The following is a 17,558-nucleotide window of genomic DNA, read 5'->3' as shown; positions in this document are numbered from 1 at the left end:
TGTTTTTTTTATTGTTTTAATATTTGTGTAGGTTTATGCAGAGATTATGGCTGTTCTAAAACATGATGACATGTGTACTAGGAGACTTCAGGACAGTGCATCTGATCTAAGTCAGCTGAGCATGCAGACAGTGTTTTCCATGCTTGATCATCTAACTCAGTGGGCTCGACATAAGTTTCAAATGCTTATTGCTGAGAAAAATAGTAGCAAGTCTAACAAAGACAGAGGTGATCTAAAAAGTGAGTAATGTTTATTGTATTTTAAGTGATATTTACCTTTTTCAAGTATTTAAATGTTCCACTTCACTATGACCCACTTCACTATGTTCCACTTCATTATGACCATAATGGCTATTTTAAGAAATAGGGTTTCAAAATAAAAAAGAAATGTTGATTTTCTGAGAGTTTTCTGAAATTTCAGTTTAACATATACTTTATCTTGAACAATGCAGGAGGAGGTTCAGCAGCATTGCTTTAAACAAATTATTTTTGATAGAAGAGGAAAATTTGTTCTTAAACAGTGTATCTCACTAAAATGGAAAATGAATTAATACAATTGTGGTATATTGGGTTCTTTTAAGAATTGAAGATTTTTAAACTTTTTTATAGCATCAAGTGAGGACTACGGAGAATATCAAAATGTGACACGTTTTCTAGACCTCATACCTCAGGATACTCTCGCTGTGGCTTCCTTTCGCTCTAAAGCGTACACACGGGCTGTAATGCATTTTGAATCATTCATCACAGAGAAGAAACAAAATATTCAGGAGCATCTTGGATTTCTTCAGGTTTGGAAATCTTTTCTGTTGTTTTGATGTCCAACGAGTTGTTTTTGATGTCCATTTACCATTCTGTTATGTTCTGTGTTTGAAAAAAGAAATTGTATGCTGCTATGCATGAGCCAGATGGAGTAGCTGGTGTGAGTGCGATTCGGAAAGCAGAACCATCCCTCAAAGAACAAATCCTTGAACATGAAAGTATTGGCTTGCTAAGAGATGCCACAGCCTGCTATGACAGGGCTATCCAACTGGAACCTGATCAGGTAAACTACAGGACAAATTCTTAATACATTTTATCTTAGTCTTCCACAATGTACTACTACTTTAATACAAGATAAAGCCCAAATACTACTTAAGAAAATTAAAGTTGTCTGTGAACATAAGTACCCTCTATGGAAGTTAAGTATGAATTGCTGCTTTCTTTCATGAACTGTAGCAAATCTCTTCATAGGGGTTTTATACTGTAATTTGCGAGCAATGTTGGATTAATTGTTAATGTATTGTTGTAGCCACATTTTCATGAATTTCAGATGAACCTTTATTTGAGAACACCTGGGGTTTGATCATTTAAAGTATCAATCCATATTGATACATGCTGCAGGACTGTAAAGCAAGTAGCGATAGATTTCATTCAAACTAATTCTGATTTACCATTTTGATTGCGTTCGAGTGAAAAAAGCATCTAATACAAGAGCAGTTGGAAGTAGATTAAAGAAAAAAAATATTCCACTACCCCTTTCCCTACCTTCCCTTGGGGCTTATAAGCATATGGTACTGTAAAGCATATGGTACTGTACTGATAAATGGAAAAAAAAAAATCAAAAGGTGTATTACCTTCTTTATATTTGTATTACTCTCCTAGTAACAGGGATTTTAAAAATGCTTCTCCAGCTGGTTTCCCCTTACTGTCTTGCACCTCATCGTGAAGCAAGGGTGTTAGTATTTAAGTACAGCTGAGAATATGTAGTAAGCATAGGGATTAAATGATCCTAATTTATTCATGTCTAAATACAAACACATTTTTATTAGCAAGAGTGAAATTGATTGCTTTTTTCTGTGGGATGATTTTCTTCTGTGTTTATTTTTTATTTCTTGAAAACAATTTTTTGTTCACAGCTCTTAATACGTGTATTATTAAATTGGCGAACATCTTATGATCTGTGTTAAGACACTTCAAAAATTTCTTATGGTAATTTAGGTTCTTTGGAAATGGGGGATTTCTTTACATAGTGAATGTTCATTAAGCCTTGTGATGCAACTGGTTATGCTTTTTCATGCTTTAAAAAGTTATACATCCAAATTGACATACTTCCTCTTTAAAACTGCCAAGTATTTATGGAGAATATATATGTGAGTGTATTAATTTATTTTGTTTGTTTTTTTTTCTATTTCTAGATTATTCATTATCATGGTGTAGTGAAGTCCATGTTAGGCCTTGGTCAGTTGTCAACTGTAATTACTCAGGTCAATGGAGTACTTGCCAACAGGTACTTAATATTAGAGCAGTCTGACAGTCCTGTATTGTAGCTATGTATTAGTAGTCATTTTTGTGCTTTCTCAAGCATATAAGGCTTTTCAGGGATATCTTACTAGCAGTGTGAAGCTTGTGAATTTTGCAGAACTCTCTTTGTAAATTCAGAACATCTAGATGTGTGCTTGTCTGAGCTATGTTCATTGCGAATAATTTTCATTTATTAAACACTAGAATCCTTCGTCATTACCTTACAAGTCCCTTGTTCCGTAGTAATTCTATAGTGTAATAGGAAAAATGAATTGGAAGATATTTTAAATATTATTTATTTTTATTTTAAGCAAGCTTACCTTTTTTTAAAGCAGAAAGGAAAATTTTATACAAAGACTATTGTTAAGATCATGTAGAACTGCATGTGGGGAAAAAAAAAAACAAGTTAAACACAACCGTTTTTATTGCCTTTTTTGAACAGATCAGAATGGATTTCTGAGCTGAACACGTACAGAGTAGAGGCAGCCTGGAAATTGTCACAGTGGGATTTACTGGAAAATTATTTGGCTTCAGGTAGATTTTCTTGATACTAAAATATGAATATTGCTTGATTTTCTTAGCAAATGTGTTTTCTAACTTGGTCAGCATTAAGCAACCAAGGGGAAGTTAGTTATTGGGAGTAGAGGGGATATTGACTAATAGTCTTCTAAATTTTATTTATCAAAGAATTTGTTTCTATGCTGCATGGTCTTTAAGCAAGCGTTTTTTTTTTCTCTCCCCCTCAAAGTGTGTGGTGGAGAGGTAGATAATATGGTCTTTTTAAAATTCATTTGTTCAGTTTGGAGTAACTTATTTTGGAAAGTTTTCAGTGGAATATTAGGACAAATTAGCATGTTTAGGCTAAGTTACTAAACAAACAGGGGGTTATTTTGTTTTACTTTGCTCCCAAAGATGTGAAGTCCACTACTTGGAGTGTCAGACTGGGACATTTACTGTTATCAGCCAAGAAGAAAAATGAAGCTGCCTTTTACGAAACCTTGAAAGTTGTTCGAGCAGAGCAGATTGTACCCCTTTCAGCAGCAAGCTTTGAAAGAGGATCCTATCAGCGAGGATATGAACACATTATCAGGTTTCTTTATTCTTTTATCACTGCATTTTCAAATTTGGAAAGCATACACTGCTAGGTACTAGATTATATCAGTAAGAATTTTTCATTACCACAATAAACGATGCTGGTGTTTTTTATGCACACCTTTTTTTTCTTGCATTATCTACCAACTGGAAACCTTTAAATTAGGAATTTGTCCTTCATGAGAAATTCGATAAGAGCGGTATAGGCAAGTAGTCAGCAAGTTCATGTGAATATCAGGTAATAAAAATGTACAACTGAACTTTGTGTTTAAGATGGTAGATAGAGTCAATAAAATAACGTTATTCTTAATCTGACAGTGGCATTCTTTTCTCAGCAAAGAACAGGAGGAATTCAAAACTCTCATTTTAAATAGTTTTATCTTTTGGGTATGGATTTTGATATTGCAGTGTTTTTGCTTTTAAAGTAATTCCTACTATATATGGACTGAGTTGTATGGCCAGCTTATGGCCAAAAAAAAGAGAGAGAGAGAGAGAGAAAGAGAGAGAGAAAGAAAGAGAGAACCTCCAAACAGCAAACCTTTTCAACCTACCTTTATTTTGCTGTCCTAGGTTGCATATGCTGTGTGAGCTGGAGCACAGTATTGGGCCATTTTTCCAGCAACCAGATGGTGACCATGGTAGAGATTCCCTGAATTGGTGTGCTCGTATTGAAATGACCCAAAACTCCTACAGAGCAAAGGAACCGATTTTAGCACTGAGAAGGGCTTTGCTTAGTCTCAGTAAAAGGTGAGAACATGACCAGTTCTTGTGTGTGTTCTCCGTAAGTCAAATTCTGGTTTTCCAATTACATATTAAAAGAGGCAAGATAAAAAAAAATCTGCAGAAACTTACGTTGCAAGCAACTGCAGTCCTCTCCTTGTATTACTTATGTTCAGATTGGAAGACAGAAGTGGTGTCTGTCAGTTCAGAAACAGTAAAGGAGGAACACGGGGGAAAGTATTTTTAGGCTTAAATGGAAGAACTGTGAAACACATAAATATTACAAATAATTTTAAACAGGTTCTTTGTAACATATGGAGATATTTTATTTACAATTTAGCACACTGTGATATTTATTTGATATTATAAGTAAGTGTTGATAACTGAAATTTTTCACTTTCTACAAAAATATCTCTGCAGCCAGGATTACAGTGAAATGGTAGGTCAGTGTTGGCTCCAGAGTGCCAGAATTGCAAGAAAAGCTGGCCATCACCAGACTGCATATAATGCCCTTCTGAATGCTGGCGAGTCCACGCTCTCCGAGCTTTATATAGAAAGAGCAAAGTGGCTCTGGTCCAAGGTGAGCAAAATAAAAATTGATTTTTTTTTTTTGTATGTACAAGAAAGTAACTTTCAGCTTTCTTCAAGTAGAAAGAAAGATAGGTCAACTGGGACCGTAGTCATACATTCTTGCTGTAAATGAACCTCAGGTTTTTACCTCTACCTGCTAGTCAGCCCTGTTCTGTATCCATTGAGTCTTCTGACAACTCTATATGAAATAGATGGATTATCTGCTTCTAGGAAAGCAGGCTAGGCTAATTTAATCATTTTGAATTGTAGACTCCTCTTTTACTTGTATTCTTTTAACTATTTTGAATTAGGCAGCAAGCATGAGAGCAGTTGCTGAGCTACATGCAAAGGGACAGTGATGCTGAGACAAAAAAGGGAATATAGGAAGCATCTGAGGACAATAATACCCAGTCACTACGATCAGAATGTTTTGAAACACACTGATGAATGAACTTTGCTGAAAGCTGTTTTACATCTCTTATTTAAAGTAAAAGAGACATTTTCTTCTTTCTATTTAGGGTGAGGTTCACCAAGCACTCATTGTTCTACAGAAGGGGGTTGAGTTGTGTTTCCCTGAGAATAAAGCGCTGTGTGATACCAAAAATCAACTCGTCCATGGTCGTGCAATGCTGCTAGTGGGCAGATTTATGGAAGAAACTGCTAATTTTGAAAGCAATGCAGTTATGAAAAAGTATAAGGTAATTAAATATGCTAATGTTAACAAGATGACATTTTTAAATAATGTAGCAAAATACTGTTATTATGTAAACCATGCCAACTTCCCATAGTACAGCTGAGTACCACTGGTATTAAATGGTGTATCAATGTGTAGGAAGGAAATGAGTCTTGTTTTAAAGATAAAACTGTATGAATTAGCTTTAATGGAAGCTAAATATACCTGATACATGTATGTATACACTCTCTTGAGGTTAAAAGGAAAAAAGAAATAAAAAAGAACGTAAGTATATGAGAAAAAATGTTTTAGAAAAGTATAATGAACATTGGAATAGTCAAAAATGATGGAATCTGGATAGTTTTTATAAAAAGTACTGTAATATTTAGCATTTTCATATTTCTTTTCTTTTTTCAGGATGTTACAGTTTTTTTGCCAGAATGGGAAGATGGACATTTTTATCTTGCTAAATACTATGATAAATTAATGCCGATGGTAACTGACAATAAGATGGAAAAGCAAGGAGATCTGATTAGATACATTGTTCATCATTTTGGCAGGTTAGACCCTACCACATCTTTGTGTAGTTTGTATAGAATGAGTACTCTAGTGCTCAAAAATACATAAAAATATATTGGCTTTCAACAGTAGAGTTCAGACTGATTAAAATTTTAATGCAATTTTGTAAAAGAAAAACACTAAATGCATCATTTAATAGAGCTTACTTATACTTTATAAATAAACAGTTATTTCTTTTGTCTAAGAGAGCTATTGTATTTACCAAGTTACTTATTTCGTCTGCAGCTTTGATTAACACAGCCTGAACTTTTATATATTGGTAGTCTTTCAATTGTTGCGTATCCATTAAACTGCTTCATGTATTTCTGAAGTGCAGAATAGGTTGTGAAACAATTAAGCCTGTACAGTTTTGTAAGATTTATTAATCTGATTTTAATATATTTCATTAAAATGCTGTGATTTAAACATGAAATAAACAGGTCTCTCCAGTATGGAAACCAATTCATCTATCAGTCAATGCCAAGAATGCTATCTCTGTGGCTGGATTTTGGAGCAAAAGCATATGAATGTGATAAAGGTAGGACATTATTTCCCTGCACATACTTATAGTGTCATACTTCTATATAGCTTGTTGAAAGAGAACAATGAATATGCTTACATATCTTTGTCTAGACATACTGCCTGAGATGATATGAAAACAAGCCTACTACTATTATTATTTTTTTTAATTATTAGTTGTTAATAGGTATTATCTTAAAAGTCTTAAAAGCCTGAATTATTTTAATTGCTTGCACAGTTTCCTTTTTTTTTTTTCCCGAGTGTGTGGAGGGTTGTTCTTCATGTATTGTGTTGTCTGTATTAGACATGATTCTCATTATTCTAATTAGTTAATAGCTTCAATAAGTATTTATAAGTAATTGAGTTACTGAAACATTTATATAAAGAACTCTGTATTAGCGTAGTCTTTTTCCTTATGTTTCTCCTTTTTTGTTGTTTTGTTTTGTTGGTTTTTTTTGGTCGGAAGTTGACTACAAAATATGTTTCTGTCATTTTCTACCTGAAAATGATTTTAATGAATGTTTAAATGATTTTAAGGAACATAATCTATCTTGTGTTTTTCAGCAAGTCGCTCAGAACGTGGTCAAATGAAAAATGATTTAGCGAAAATAAATAAGGTGATTACAGAGCACACCAATCACCTGGCACCTTACCAATTTCTGACAGCTTTTTCTCAGTTAATCTCCCGAATCTGTCACTCTCATGATGAAGTCTTTGCTGTTCTGATGGGGATTGTTGCTAAAGTGTTCCTGGCCTATCCCCAGCAGGCAATGTGGATGATGACTGCTGTGTCCAAGGTACCTTAATAAGGACAGCTACACTTTCATTAAGTGTGTAAAACTGTTTTTAGCAGGGAGAAAGCAATTCTAGCCTATTTTGCTTAAAATTATTCATAGAAGTAATAGTGTTTTAGCTGCTGCAGCAGTGTTGTGGAGCAGGATATGTTCTTATCACTTGAAAAGAGTTTAGTGCAGACCAGTCTAAAGTTCAGATATAATTTAAATGCTCCAGAATAGGATGCTAATCAAGATGCATACTTACTTGTATGATTTATTGGGAAGTAGATCTGAATAACAGAGCTAATGACTGAGTTAGCTATTGGCAGGTTTTTTTTTGTTTGTTTTTATGTTGTCATAAGACTTTCAATTTTATAATCAAATATTTAATCCTCTGCTTTAATTTAAATATACAGTTTACTGCTTATTCCTACAACTGAAAAACTGTTCCAAAGAAAATTGAATAGCATAGTGCAGTTGTTTCTTTGGGACTTCTCTTCTTGAGAATTGACTATTGTGGGGTTCACAAGAATTGTTTAAACCTAGAATAACAGTCTCTCCACCAAATGCCACTTTGAGACTGGAAAGTTCAGATGTCAACATTAAATAGGAGATTCCTCTTTGTTGTTATTAAATACAACAAGCAAGAAGTAAAGGAAAGTATATGCATGACTGGAGTTCAAGTGCTTTTTTTTTTCTTTTTAAGCAAATGTTAATACTGCTCTCTTTTCAGTCTTCTTACCCTATGCGTGTCAATAGATGTAAGGAAATTCTAAACAAAGCTATTCACATGAAGGAATCTTTGGGAAAGTTTATTGGAGATGCAACACGCCTTACAGATAAGCTGTTAGAACTATGCAACAAACCGGTACTTCTATAAGCTTTGTTCTTTCATGTTTGATTCACACCCCCTCCCTTCCCCCCCAGTAAATTTAGCAGTTTTGATATCAAAAATATGGCTATGGTTGTGGTTTTGTCATGATTAAATAAATCTGATAATAGAGATAACATTTAGCTATTCCTTTAATTTATATTACGTTCAGAGTGAAATCAAGTTAAGCAATAAGGGCTAGATGTATTTGGTTTGAACTATATCCATTTTGTTTGAAACTTAATTTACCTTTTCCTTTCTGATTAACAGAAGTAATTAGTAGATGTAAAATAGCAAGACAGTTTTAACTACTTATTTTTAACTTACGAACAACATTTTTTAAGGTTGATGGAAACAGCTCAACATTAAGCATGAGTATTCATTTCAAAACACTTAAAAGGTTGGTAGAAGAGCACACATTCAGTGAGATTCTTATTCCTTTACAATCTGTGATGATACCAACTCTTCCTTCAATTCCTGGCACACATGCAAACCATGACCCTTTTCCTGGATGCTGGGCCTACATTTCAGGCTTTGATGATACGGTAAGCCTCCTTTTAACATCTAATTTTAAGCTTGATGTCAAATGAGTGTAGCTGCAATTTCTTTTGTTAGCCCTCTAGAAGGGGAAGGATGAAGAGACACAAAAGCTTGCTTGATATTTACCTTCATGAAAACGAATGACTTCTGTCATAACAACCTGACTAATATGGGGCCTCTTGGTGTTCAGATCAGATTTTGACCTGAGATCAACATGCTGTAAATAACATATGAGCACCATGACAGTACTAAAGTAATTTGTTACAGTGGTCTATTACACTTATTTTTGTTATCTTGTAGGATTTGTTACAGGTGTTAATAAAGAATTCAATTTTTCTTAGGTGGAAATTCTTGCATCGCTTCAAAAGCCAAAAAAGATCAGCTTAAAAGGTTCAGATGGGAAATCTTATATTATGATGTGTAAACCAAAAGATGATCTTAGAAAAGACTGCCGGCTCATGGAGTTCAACTCTCTTATTAATAAGGTTTGATAAGTTAGCAAATCAGATACATTATACTTATTAATTAGAATAAAATGATGAACCAAGCAACAAAAAAAATACTTAGCTCGTAATCTTGGGCAAGAACTTACTGGAGAAGAGTGTAAACTATAGCAAAATATTTGATTTCAGCTGATATCAATAGGAATTAATAATGCATGACTTAATTTTTTTTTTGTTTACAGGTCTGTAAAAAGTATAAAATTGGTCAAAACAATTGGCAGAAATATATTGGAGTGCTTGATAACCAAAACTTTCAATCCTGCTGTCATATTTCTTGTTTTGTGTTAGAATTCTAACAAATAATGGATTCATTTTTCTTAGTAAGAATGTTGTCATACCTGTTGTTCTAGTCATATTTTGCTGCTCAGTAGTACACCAAAGGTTAACTTAGCATATTTTCAGTTAGTTCAAAGCAAATGATATTTCTGAAACAGCAACACATTACTTATTTCAAATATTGCTTTTGTACAAGCTGCACAATTTATTGAAATTATCTAAGTGACTTCAGAGGTGAGAGAAACATTTTGCTTGTGTTTCTCCTGATAGTGAAACTCAGAATTTTAAATCCTACACTATATGATGGGGAAAATGAATGTGTATAAAAGTTCATGTAAATGCTGTATTTTATTTATATATGTTGTCTATTAATTTTATTTATATTTTTTTGTGAGTAGTGCTTAAGAAAAGATGCAGAGTCACGTAGACGAGAACTCCATATCCGAACCTATGCAGTTATTCCATTAAATGATGAATGTGGCATAATTGAATGGGTGAACAACACTGCTGGTTTAAGAAATATCCTAATAAAACTTTACAAGGAAAAGGGTAAATAACTCTACTGTGTAACATTCCTCTGAGGGGAATTTATGGGGTGAAAGAGAAGAGAGAGAATGTTAAAATATGGATGTTAAAATACATGAATTATATAAAATCTAAATTTAAGAATGTGGCAGAAATTATTTGAATGTATGGAGACATCTGTGAATCTGGAATGAGCTGCAGATAGTGAGTGGCTTTAATTTGTGTAAAACCACTTGCTTAACTGAGAAGCTTTTTCCATCCAAACTACGTTCCTGCCCCCCACCAAGAACATGTTCTGTGTGCAATTTTCCCTTTGTGCTCATTTATTTAAATTTTATGAAAATGTTTGTGCAATCAAAAATGCACCATTTGGGTCAAAGTGTGGTGAGTGTAACTGCATATGTATGTAGTACATGTAAAGCGTGTGCACTGCTTGTAATAGGCTTCATGTTTGGGTGTTTTTTTTCAGGTATCTATATGACTGGAAAGGAACTACGTCAGCACATGCTTCCAAAATCAGCACCTTTGTCAGAAAAGCTGAAAATGTTCAAAGAAGTCCTACTGCCCCGTCATCCTCCTCTTTTTCATGAATGGTTTCTTAGAACATTCCCTGATCCTACTTCATGGTGAGAAACTGGCATTGGGCTAGCCCAAGAATTATCTATTTAATAAATTTCGCTAAATTTAAGTGATGCTAATTAGTAATGGGGCATATAAAGGAGCTGATTTTAGAGTTTTATAAAAAATTTCTATTCCTACAGGTACAATAGTAGGTCAGCCTACTGTCGCTCCGTGGCAGTCATGTCAATGGTAGGTTATATACTTGGTTTAGGAGACCGTCACGGTGAAAACATCCTGTTTGATTCTTTGACTGGTGAATGCGTTCACGTGGATTTCAACTGTCTTTTCAATAAGGTGAGAAAAGCCCCTTGCTGAACTTGCTCTTCATTCTCCATGGATATAAGTTACAAATTTCTAACATCTAGGGTTTCTTTTCCACTGTTTTTAAAAATTATTTTAAAAGTATCTGTTGTATTATCTTTCACTTCCCTATTTACATCCAGCAAGCAATCTTGGACATGCAAGGAGTATGCAATTGATTTATATACTGGGTTAATGACAGACAGCTTTTTGATTTAGACAATCAGCTAAGCATGCTTTGAATAGATTTATATACGTTGAAATTATAGAGTATTGTTGGTTGTCTGTACTTGGGGACTCCCTTCACTGCCACCCCTCCAAACAAAGCTATAATTACAGTCTTTCTGTTCTTACATGCCTAATTCTGCTACTCTGAAGAGTTTCTTTCTTCTGTAACACAACACAGAAATGTATATGTTATATAAAAATAAACAGCAGGTATAGGACTTCTATACCCCTTTTTAATTCACATCAGTGAAGCAGAGGTGTTGTCAATACAGAATCTTGCTACCTTTTCAGAGAGCTTAAATTGTGTATATAACCTTTAATTATTTAAAAAAAAAAAAGTTTTATCAAAAAAAAAAATGGTTATATATGATTAGGGGGAAAAAGTCAGGTTAAGACTATGAGACCACAGGCAATAATATGTATTATTTGTGTACAGAGAGAGATTTAAATTTAGTTCCTGTATTACTGTTTTAAAACAAGAAAGTAGATGTTATTTAGAAACTGGCATCCTTTATTCATAGTAATTTGCCCCACCCAGTTGAGAAGGAACAGTGATCTGAAACATCTTGTGTCATCAAGGAAACTGTCAGACAGTGCTGGGCGGGATACTGTTGCTTGCTTTTTTTTATTGGTTACTATTTGTTTTAGTTAATGATGTCTAATGCAACTTTATTTTTATCAATTTAAAGGGCGAAACTTTTGAAGTTCCAGAAATTGTTCCTTTTCGTCTCACTCATAATATGGTTAATGGAATGGGTCCGATGGGAACAGAAGGTCTTTTCCGAAGAGCTTGTGAAGTGACCATGAGGCTGATGCGGGATCAGCGAGAACCTCTAATGAGGTATGACCCTGGATTTTGCTCTAAACTCTGATGGGGGGGAAAAGAATCAAGTCTATAGCCCAATAACTCAAAACAGTAACTATTGGTTAATAGGCCCATTCTGACTATGTCTTACTATGTCTAAGACTGACTGTGACGTGAAGTTAAATTTACATCAATATAAATATTCACTACTAGGTTTTTAGACTCATCTCAGTGCTTTGTTACTACTACAGATAGATGTGTTTATATACTAAAAACTTGTGCACAGCTTGAAGTATACTTTTTTCATTTATTACATAATTTTCTTAGTTCCTGCTGAATTAAATCCATATTCCTGCTGAATTAAATCCATATTTTTGCCAGACTCTGCAGAGAAGGGAGAACAATCATTTGATTGTTCTTTGAATATTTGGTACAAGTAAAAGGCTCCTTGTGCACAATAAGAATGAAAGCTAAGATACAGTGACACAGTTCTTTATCCGTATGTGACAGAATAGCGAAAAAACATAGTCTATGAGCAAAATCAATTGCAACCGTGTGTTTTTATCTGGAAAGATCGCTGTTATCTCTTGGATGAGGTTTATTTTCAACTATCAAAATGTTGGGGTCAGTTCTCTCTAATTCATTTCAGAATTTCAGACAAAGTCATTTAGGCCAACATAAATAGTATATACAAACGGTTTCAGCTAATACAGCAAATCTGTCAGAAGCAAATTAACAGTTTGCTTCAAAAGGTTGTGGGAGATGCCACTTAAAATTGATGAATGGCTGGGAAACATAGCATCTTCGATAGGTAATCTGAATTGCAGAAAGCACGTGTAATTCCAGGATCAACTGGCAAAGTTGCTTTAAATGACAGGTTTTAAGGGAGAAAGCAGAACTGCCCAGGAAAGTCCAGATTATTTAAATCATTGCATAAAACAATAGAGTTTTATGCTTGTCTTACAAGTTGTATTTTAGCTTAAAAAAAAAATACTGACCATCATAGGCATTATTATTTAATTTATGTCTTAAAAGAAAATGAATATAGGAAAATCATATGTTAAGATTAAAAAAAACACAGGGTTATTATACATTTATTTTTATATCTGTATTTATTTAGTGTCTTAAAGACTTTTCTCCATGATCCTCTTGTGGAGTGGAGTAAACCTGTCAAAGGGAATACAAAAGCACTGGTGAACGAAACTGGAGAAGTTGTCAATGAAAAGGTTGGTTGCAAGCAAGCTTAACATAAGACATTTCAAATTTCACAGTGTCTGTTATGATTCCAATATGGTTATGTATTTTCTGCTTGGAAGTTTAATTTTCTTAAGTTCTTCAATTTTAAAATATTCTGTCTTTTCCTCTAATCTCAATGTTAATAGTAGTCACCCATAGGGTATTATGATAGTATTTTTGATTGGTAGAAATTGTAGTTGTAAGGAGTGTGTGTATTTTTGTAAGTAACATTACTAGAACAAGGATATCAATAAGAGCAGTAGAATAAAGAAGACTTTTGCTTCCCATCACAGATTGTGGCAGAGTCCCCCAAATTTGCAGTGATGGTGATATCCAGAGTCTTCCCCATGCATATTTTTGCCCTTTTGGGGAGTGCATGCTTATTACTAAAAAAAAAAAAAAAAAAAAAAAAACTTATTAAAATAATTAGGGTTCTTTTACTGTTTATTTTATAGCTGCTGATAGATATGATATTAATCATCCAAAAATAGTATGTATTCTCTTTGCTTTATGCCAAATTTTGGGATTTTTTTTCCTCCTTAAAAAGAGTATTTAGTAAAAAAGACTGAATGTGTAATAGCAGATAACATTAAGTAGCAATGATGAACAGAGCAGCAAATCAAAAAAAAAAAAAGTATTGAAGTTATATTGCAACAAGAAGCTTAATTGAGCCATTTGAGCACAGAACATAATCTTTTGTTCAAATGTTTACTAACCAGACTACGTCAGCATAGCTTTTCATTTATTTGCAAGGCTACCCATGTAGTGTTATATATGTTAACTTTTTTGTTGTAGTTGGTAAGTTACATGCTTGAGGTTTGAATGAAAATGTTTCACTGTAACTTGTGTGATTAAGATAGTGTAAGTGGGTCTCAGAGCTGATTATTTTAAGTTGCTCATAAAAAAAACTTTTTCTTATGAGTTGTTCAAACAGGTCACTTAAATTTTAATAAGAAATTTTAGTTGCTCGTAATATTGTTCTGAATTTTCCAGACTACATACCTTGACCAAAATCTGTCCATTTCAGAGAATGATTTTTAAAAGTATTTGATTATTTTCAAAGTAAATTTTAGTTGTCTGGGATTTGCATTAAGATGGCATGCTTTTTTCAAATATCCTGATAAAGGTAACAATTTTTTTGAGTATTTTAATATATGGAAGTTTATGTAAAATACAAATTATTTTTTTCTTTGTTTCTAGGCCAAAACTCATGTCCTTGATATAGAACAGCGACTGCAAGGTGTAATTAAGACTAGAAACAGAATAAAAGGATTACCTTTATCTATCGAGGGACACGTTCATTACCTTATTCAAGAAGCAAGTGATGACAACCTGCTCTGCCAGATGTATATGGGTTGGGCTCCCTATATGTGAAATTGGTTCGTTTTGGAAAGATATTCACAACAATTTTCTTTAACAAAACATGTTAAACACTTATATTCTAATATACCACCTTTGATTTCTGATTTTTAAGTAGCTTCTGTAAACTGTAAATTTGCAGTATGTATTATAAAGACTACATTTGCTCATGTACTAGGCATGATGTTTTCTACGCAGCTGAAGGATGTGAACAGTTAAGACTGTATAATTCTTTGCAGGTGTTTCTTGTGTACATAATGACCATGATTATGTGAAAATACTCTCAAAGGATGTTGTATGGTAACTGTAAAAAATAATATTTTTTGTAGAGTTCTGGTACTTCATTCAGTTGTAGATTAGGGAAGTTGACATTCAAGTTTTTTACTGGCCTTCTTTAACTTGGTGCTTTCAGCTTTCTGAAGTCATGGACCTGAAGGGCTTTCTAAATATAGTATTTTGTTTTTGCAGTACAACTCTTTCTTTGATTGCCTGTGATATTTTTCCATGCGATCACTCAAATGTCTAAAACTTTATGCGGGATCTTATATCTTAGTAGATAGAAACCAGTATACTGTTTCCCTGTTTGGTAACTTCATTCCAGCAGAGGGAAGCTGGAGTGAGAGCAGCTGCCGCGCTGCCTCATTTTTGGCTCTGGATTAGTGTGATCTCTGTGCTTTTGACAGGTGCCTGTTAAAAGAGCCTTCTGACAGCTCTGTTAAAAGAAGGAGGAGTCGAACAAGTAATTTTTAAAATAATTTGTGTATCCTGTTTGTGATAGTGCAACGGGTGTGAGAGACAAGCGCGGGTCCCCGTTCGGCGGCCGCGGTGCCGTTACGGGACTCGCCGCCTCCCCTCCCTGAGGCGGAGGAGATGGCCGGGTGGGGATAGGGGACTGCGTCTGGCGCCGCTTTTGTTCCTCCGAGGAACTCGGCGGAGCTTCCTCGAGCGTTGTCCGCTTATCCAGAGATTTTTCCCGTCGCCGTCTTGGCCCCTGCTTTGATCTGTCCGTTGGGCAGAGGGCGCTTGCGTCATCCTCCATAACGCGGAGGCAAACGCGGCCGCTGCGGCCGTTAACGGCTGCCGCGGCGGGGAGAGGGAGGCGCTGCTCCGCCCCCCCATGGGCGGCGCTGCGCGGCCGGCGGCGGCCCGGCTGTCAGCGCGGCGCGCCGGAAGGAGGGCGGAGCGGCGCCCGCACTTGTTTGGGTCCGGCGGGGCGGCAGCGGCGGCGGCCATGGGGGTGCCCAAGTTCTACCGCTGGATCTCGGAGCGCTACCCCTGCCTCAGCCAGGTGCTGAAGGAGCATCAGGTGAGCCGAGAGCGGCCGAGGCGCCTCCGCGACGGGACAGGGTGGGGGAGGACGAGCGCTCCCGCCGCCGTGGCCGGGCCGAGCCGTGGGGCGAGCAGCGGCTCCGGTGCCTCCTGAAAGCGCCTGGGCCGAGGTAGCCGTTAACGTGTCGAGGGAGCGGGGCCTTAGCGCGCGGGGGGTGCGCGCAGCGAGGCGCTGTGAGCGGCACCCCGCTCCCCGCCGCCCCCGCCGCCTCGGCACTTGTTGCGCCCGGCGCCGCCGGCCGCGCTTCCTGCTCGCCCGGTGCGCGGGACTTCGCGTGGGCGGAGAGCGAGGCTGAGCAAGGCGAGTAACGCTGTCAACGGCCGGGCGGAGGGAAAAACAAGCCGTGCTTTGAGAGAGTCCTGTTGGGTAGCTGTTGGGTGCGAGCTCTTAGCTTGTCGGTTTTGTTTCCGCTTTGTGTTTTGGATGTGGCTTGAGAGGATATTCTGAGAGCAGTTAGGCAGTAAATTAAAGTGTGTGAGTGTTAATCCCCTGCTTCTAAGTAGACGCTAAGAGAGTAGTAGTAAGTAGAGACTCCTAAGAGAGTTTTAAAAGACTAGATAGCTATTGTATCCTTTATTCAGCGTTTCCAGACTTAAACTTTTGACTCTTTACTGTAGTTGCGTGAGGTAAAGCAGTTTTCAAAGAGTGTCTCTTTGCCTCAGTTATATTGGATTTCACTGCAGTGTCTTGTAGAGTCAGGTTCTGTAGTCCAGGCTGCAGGCTGAGGTTGGTGGCAGCTTGAGCTTTGCTGGAGCGTCGTGAGCTTGGTGTGTGTCTGCTCCGGTGACAGGTCAGGGCAGCACTGTGCGCATCCGGACAGCGGCTGCCGGAGCGCCTGCCGGGAGCAGAATGCGCCGCTTAACCGTGTGTGCCAGGGCTCCTGTCTGTATTCTGTCCCCTTCAAGTCTGGATAGTGTCGCCTGCATCTGACATACTTTTGTGCATGGTGCTCTCCAGTGTTCCTCCGTCTGGGGTGCCCCACTGCCTTTTTTCTTGAATATGTAAAGTTGTCTGTTTTTATTTAATACATTTAAGTAGCTTTGTTCAAGAGAGGTGGATGTTTTTTTCCTTTAGGGTAGGTCACCTGTCTGAGTTACAGTACTATCCGTAGCTATCTATTTGCTACTACAGGAGAAAAAAAAAATACTCAGAATGAAGATAATTGTTATATACATATAACTGTATAATATTCCTGCTTCTTTGAATATCCTTAGTTTCTGGATATATGCTGCTTCTGTTAAAAAAAAAAAAAAAAAAAAAAAAAAAAAAAAAAAACCACCACGATGTACTGCTTTAATTTTTCATCTCTTTAGAGTGCAATGCTGCGATCTCTCACTATTTGAAAGTGGTGCCTGCCAGGTCGATGTGGTATATGACCACGGTGTTTCATTCATGTCACGAGGCATAATGCTGTTTTGATTAAAATATTTGAAAAGTGATACAGAAATATCACTGAGTGTTCTTTGTCTGTCAAATGCAACTGTACTGAAAATTACGCGCAACAGAAGTTGTTGCTGATGACTAGAAATCTTTATGGTCTTTTCTCTTGTTTCTCTTCTTCGTTCCTGGCACTAAAGCAGAGCTGCATTTCTCTAAATTTTGGACGATAAATACATGTCTGACAATTTGTCTTTAGAAATTTTGTAGAGATGTTATCAACAATATTGAAAATCACCACAAGAAATGAAGTGTCTTTTTCCAGTTGTTAAGACAGGAGAATTTACGTATGATGGATCAAAGAGTGTGTTTGTTTACTGCAAATTGCTCTCATGTGTGT

General features: G+C 36.3%; 2 protein-coding genes across 3 annotated transcripts in view; both read left to right on the top strand.

Annotated features, from left to right (window-relative positions):
• The window catches only part of ATR (ATR serine/threonine kinase), a 33,314-nt gene extending 18,390 nt beyond the window's left edge, over positions 1-14,924 (top strand). For both annotated transcript variants that reach the window (XM_026040076.1, XM_026040077.1), the window contains 21 exons: positions 32-239; positions 609-787; positions 877-1,041; positions 2,174-2,265; positions 2,722-2,813; positions 3,192-3,369; positions 3,942-4,118; positions 4,512-4,671; positions 5,180-5,359; positions 5,752-5,894; positions 6,333-6,430; positions 6,976-7,208; positions 7,921-8,055; positions 8,403-8,603; positions 8,940-9,083; positions 9,776-9,926; positions 10,372-10,528; positions 10,664-10,817; positions 11,741-11,892; positions 12,977-13,082; positions 14,293-14,924. In XM_026040076.1, the coding sequence (XP_025895861.1) occupies positions 32-239; positions 609-787; positions 877-1,041; positions 2,174-2,265; positions 2,722-2,813; positions 3,192-3,369; positions 3,942-4,118; positions 4,512-4,671; positions 5,180-5,359; positions 5,752-5,894; positions 6,333-6,430; positions 6,976-7,208; positions 7,921-8,055; positions 8,403-8,603; positions 8,940-9,083; positions 9,776-9,926; positions 10,372-10,528; positions 10,664-10,817; positions 11,741-11,892; positions 12,977-13,082; positions 14,293-14,466 (3,279 nt within the window). In that variant the 3' untranslated portion in view covers positions 14,467-14,924. The remainder of the gene's footprint in view (positions 1-31; positions 240-608; positions 788-876; positions 1,042-2,173; positions 2,266-2,721; positions 2,814-3,191; positions 3,370-3,941; positions 4,119-4,511; positions 4,672-5,179; positions 5,360-5,751; positions 5,895-6,332; positions 6,431-6,975; positions 7,209-7,920; positions 8,056-8,402; positions 8,604-8,939; positions 9,084-9,775; positions 9,927-10,371; positions 10,529-10,663; positions 10,818-11,740; positions 11,893-12,976; positions 13,083-14,292) is intronic.
• A 758-nt stretch (positions 14,925-15,682) lies between these two features.
• XRN1 (5'-3' exoribonuclease 1) overlaps positions 15,683-17,558 on the top strand; it is a 33,369-nt gene continuing 31,493 nt past the window's right edge. The window contains exon 1 of the mRNA XM_026040082.1: positions 15,683-15,757. Within this exon, the coding sequence (XP_025895867.1) occupies positions 15,683-15,757 (75 nt within the window). The remainder of the gene's footprint in view (positions 15,758-17,558) is intronic.

This window comes from Nothoprocta perdicaria, unplaced genomic scaffold (assembly GCF_003342845.1).
Source record: "Nothoprocta perdicaria isolate Ctin4 unplaced genomic scaffold, notPer1 scaffold_25, whole genome shotgun sequence".
Classification (NCBI taxonomy): domain Eukaryota; kingdom Metazoa; phylum Chordata; class Aves; order Tinamiformes; family Tinamidae; genus Nothoprocta; species Nothoprocta perdicaria.
The sequence above is the reverse complement of the archived record's forward strand: the minus strand, read 5'-3'. Positions and strand labels throughout refer to the sequence as shown.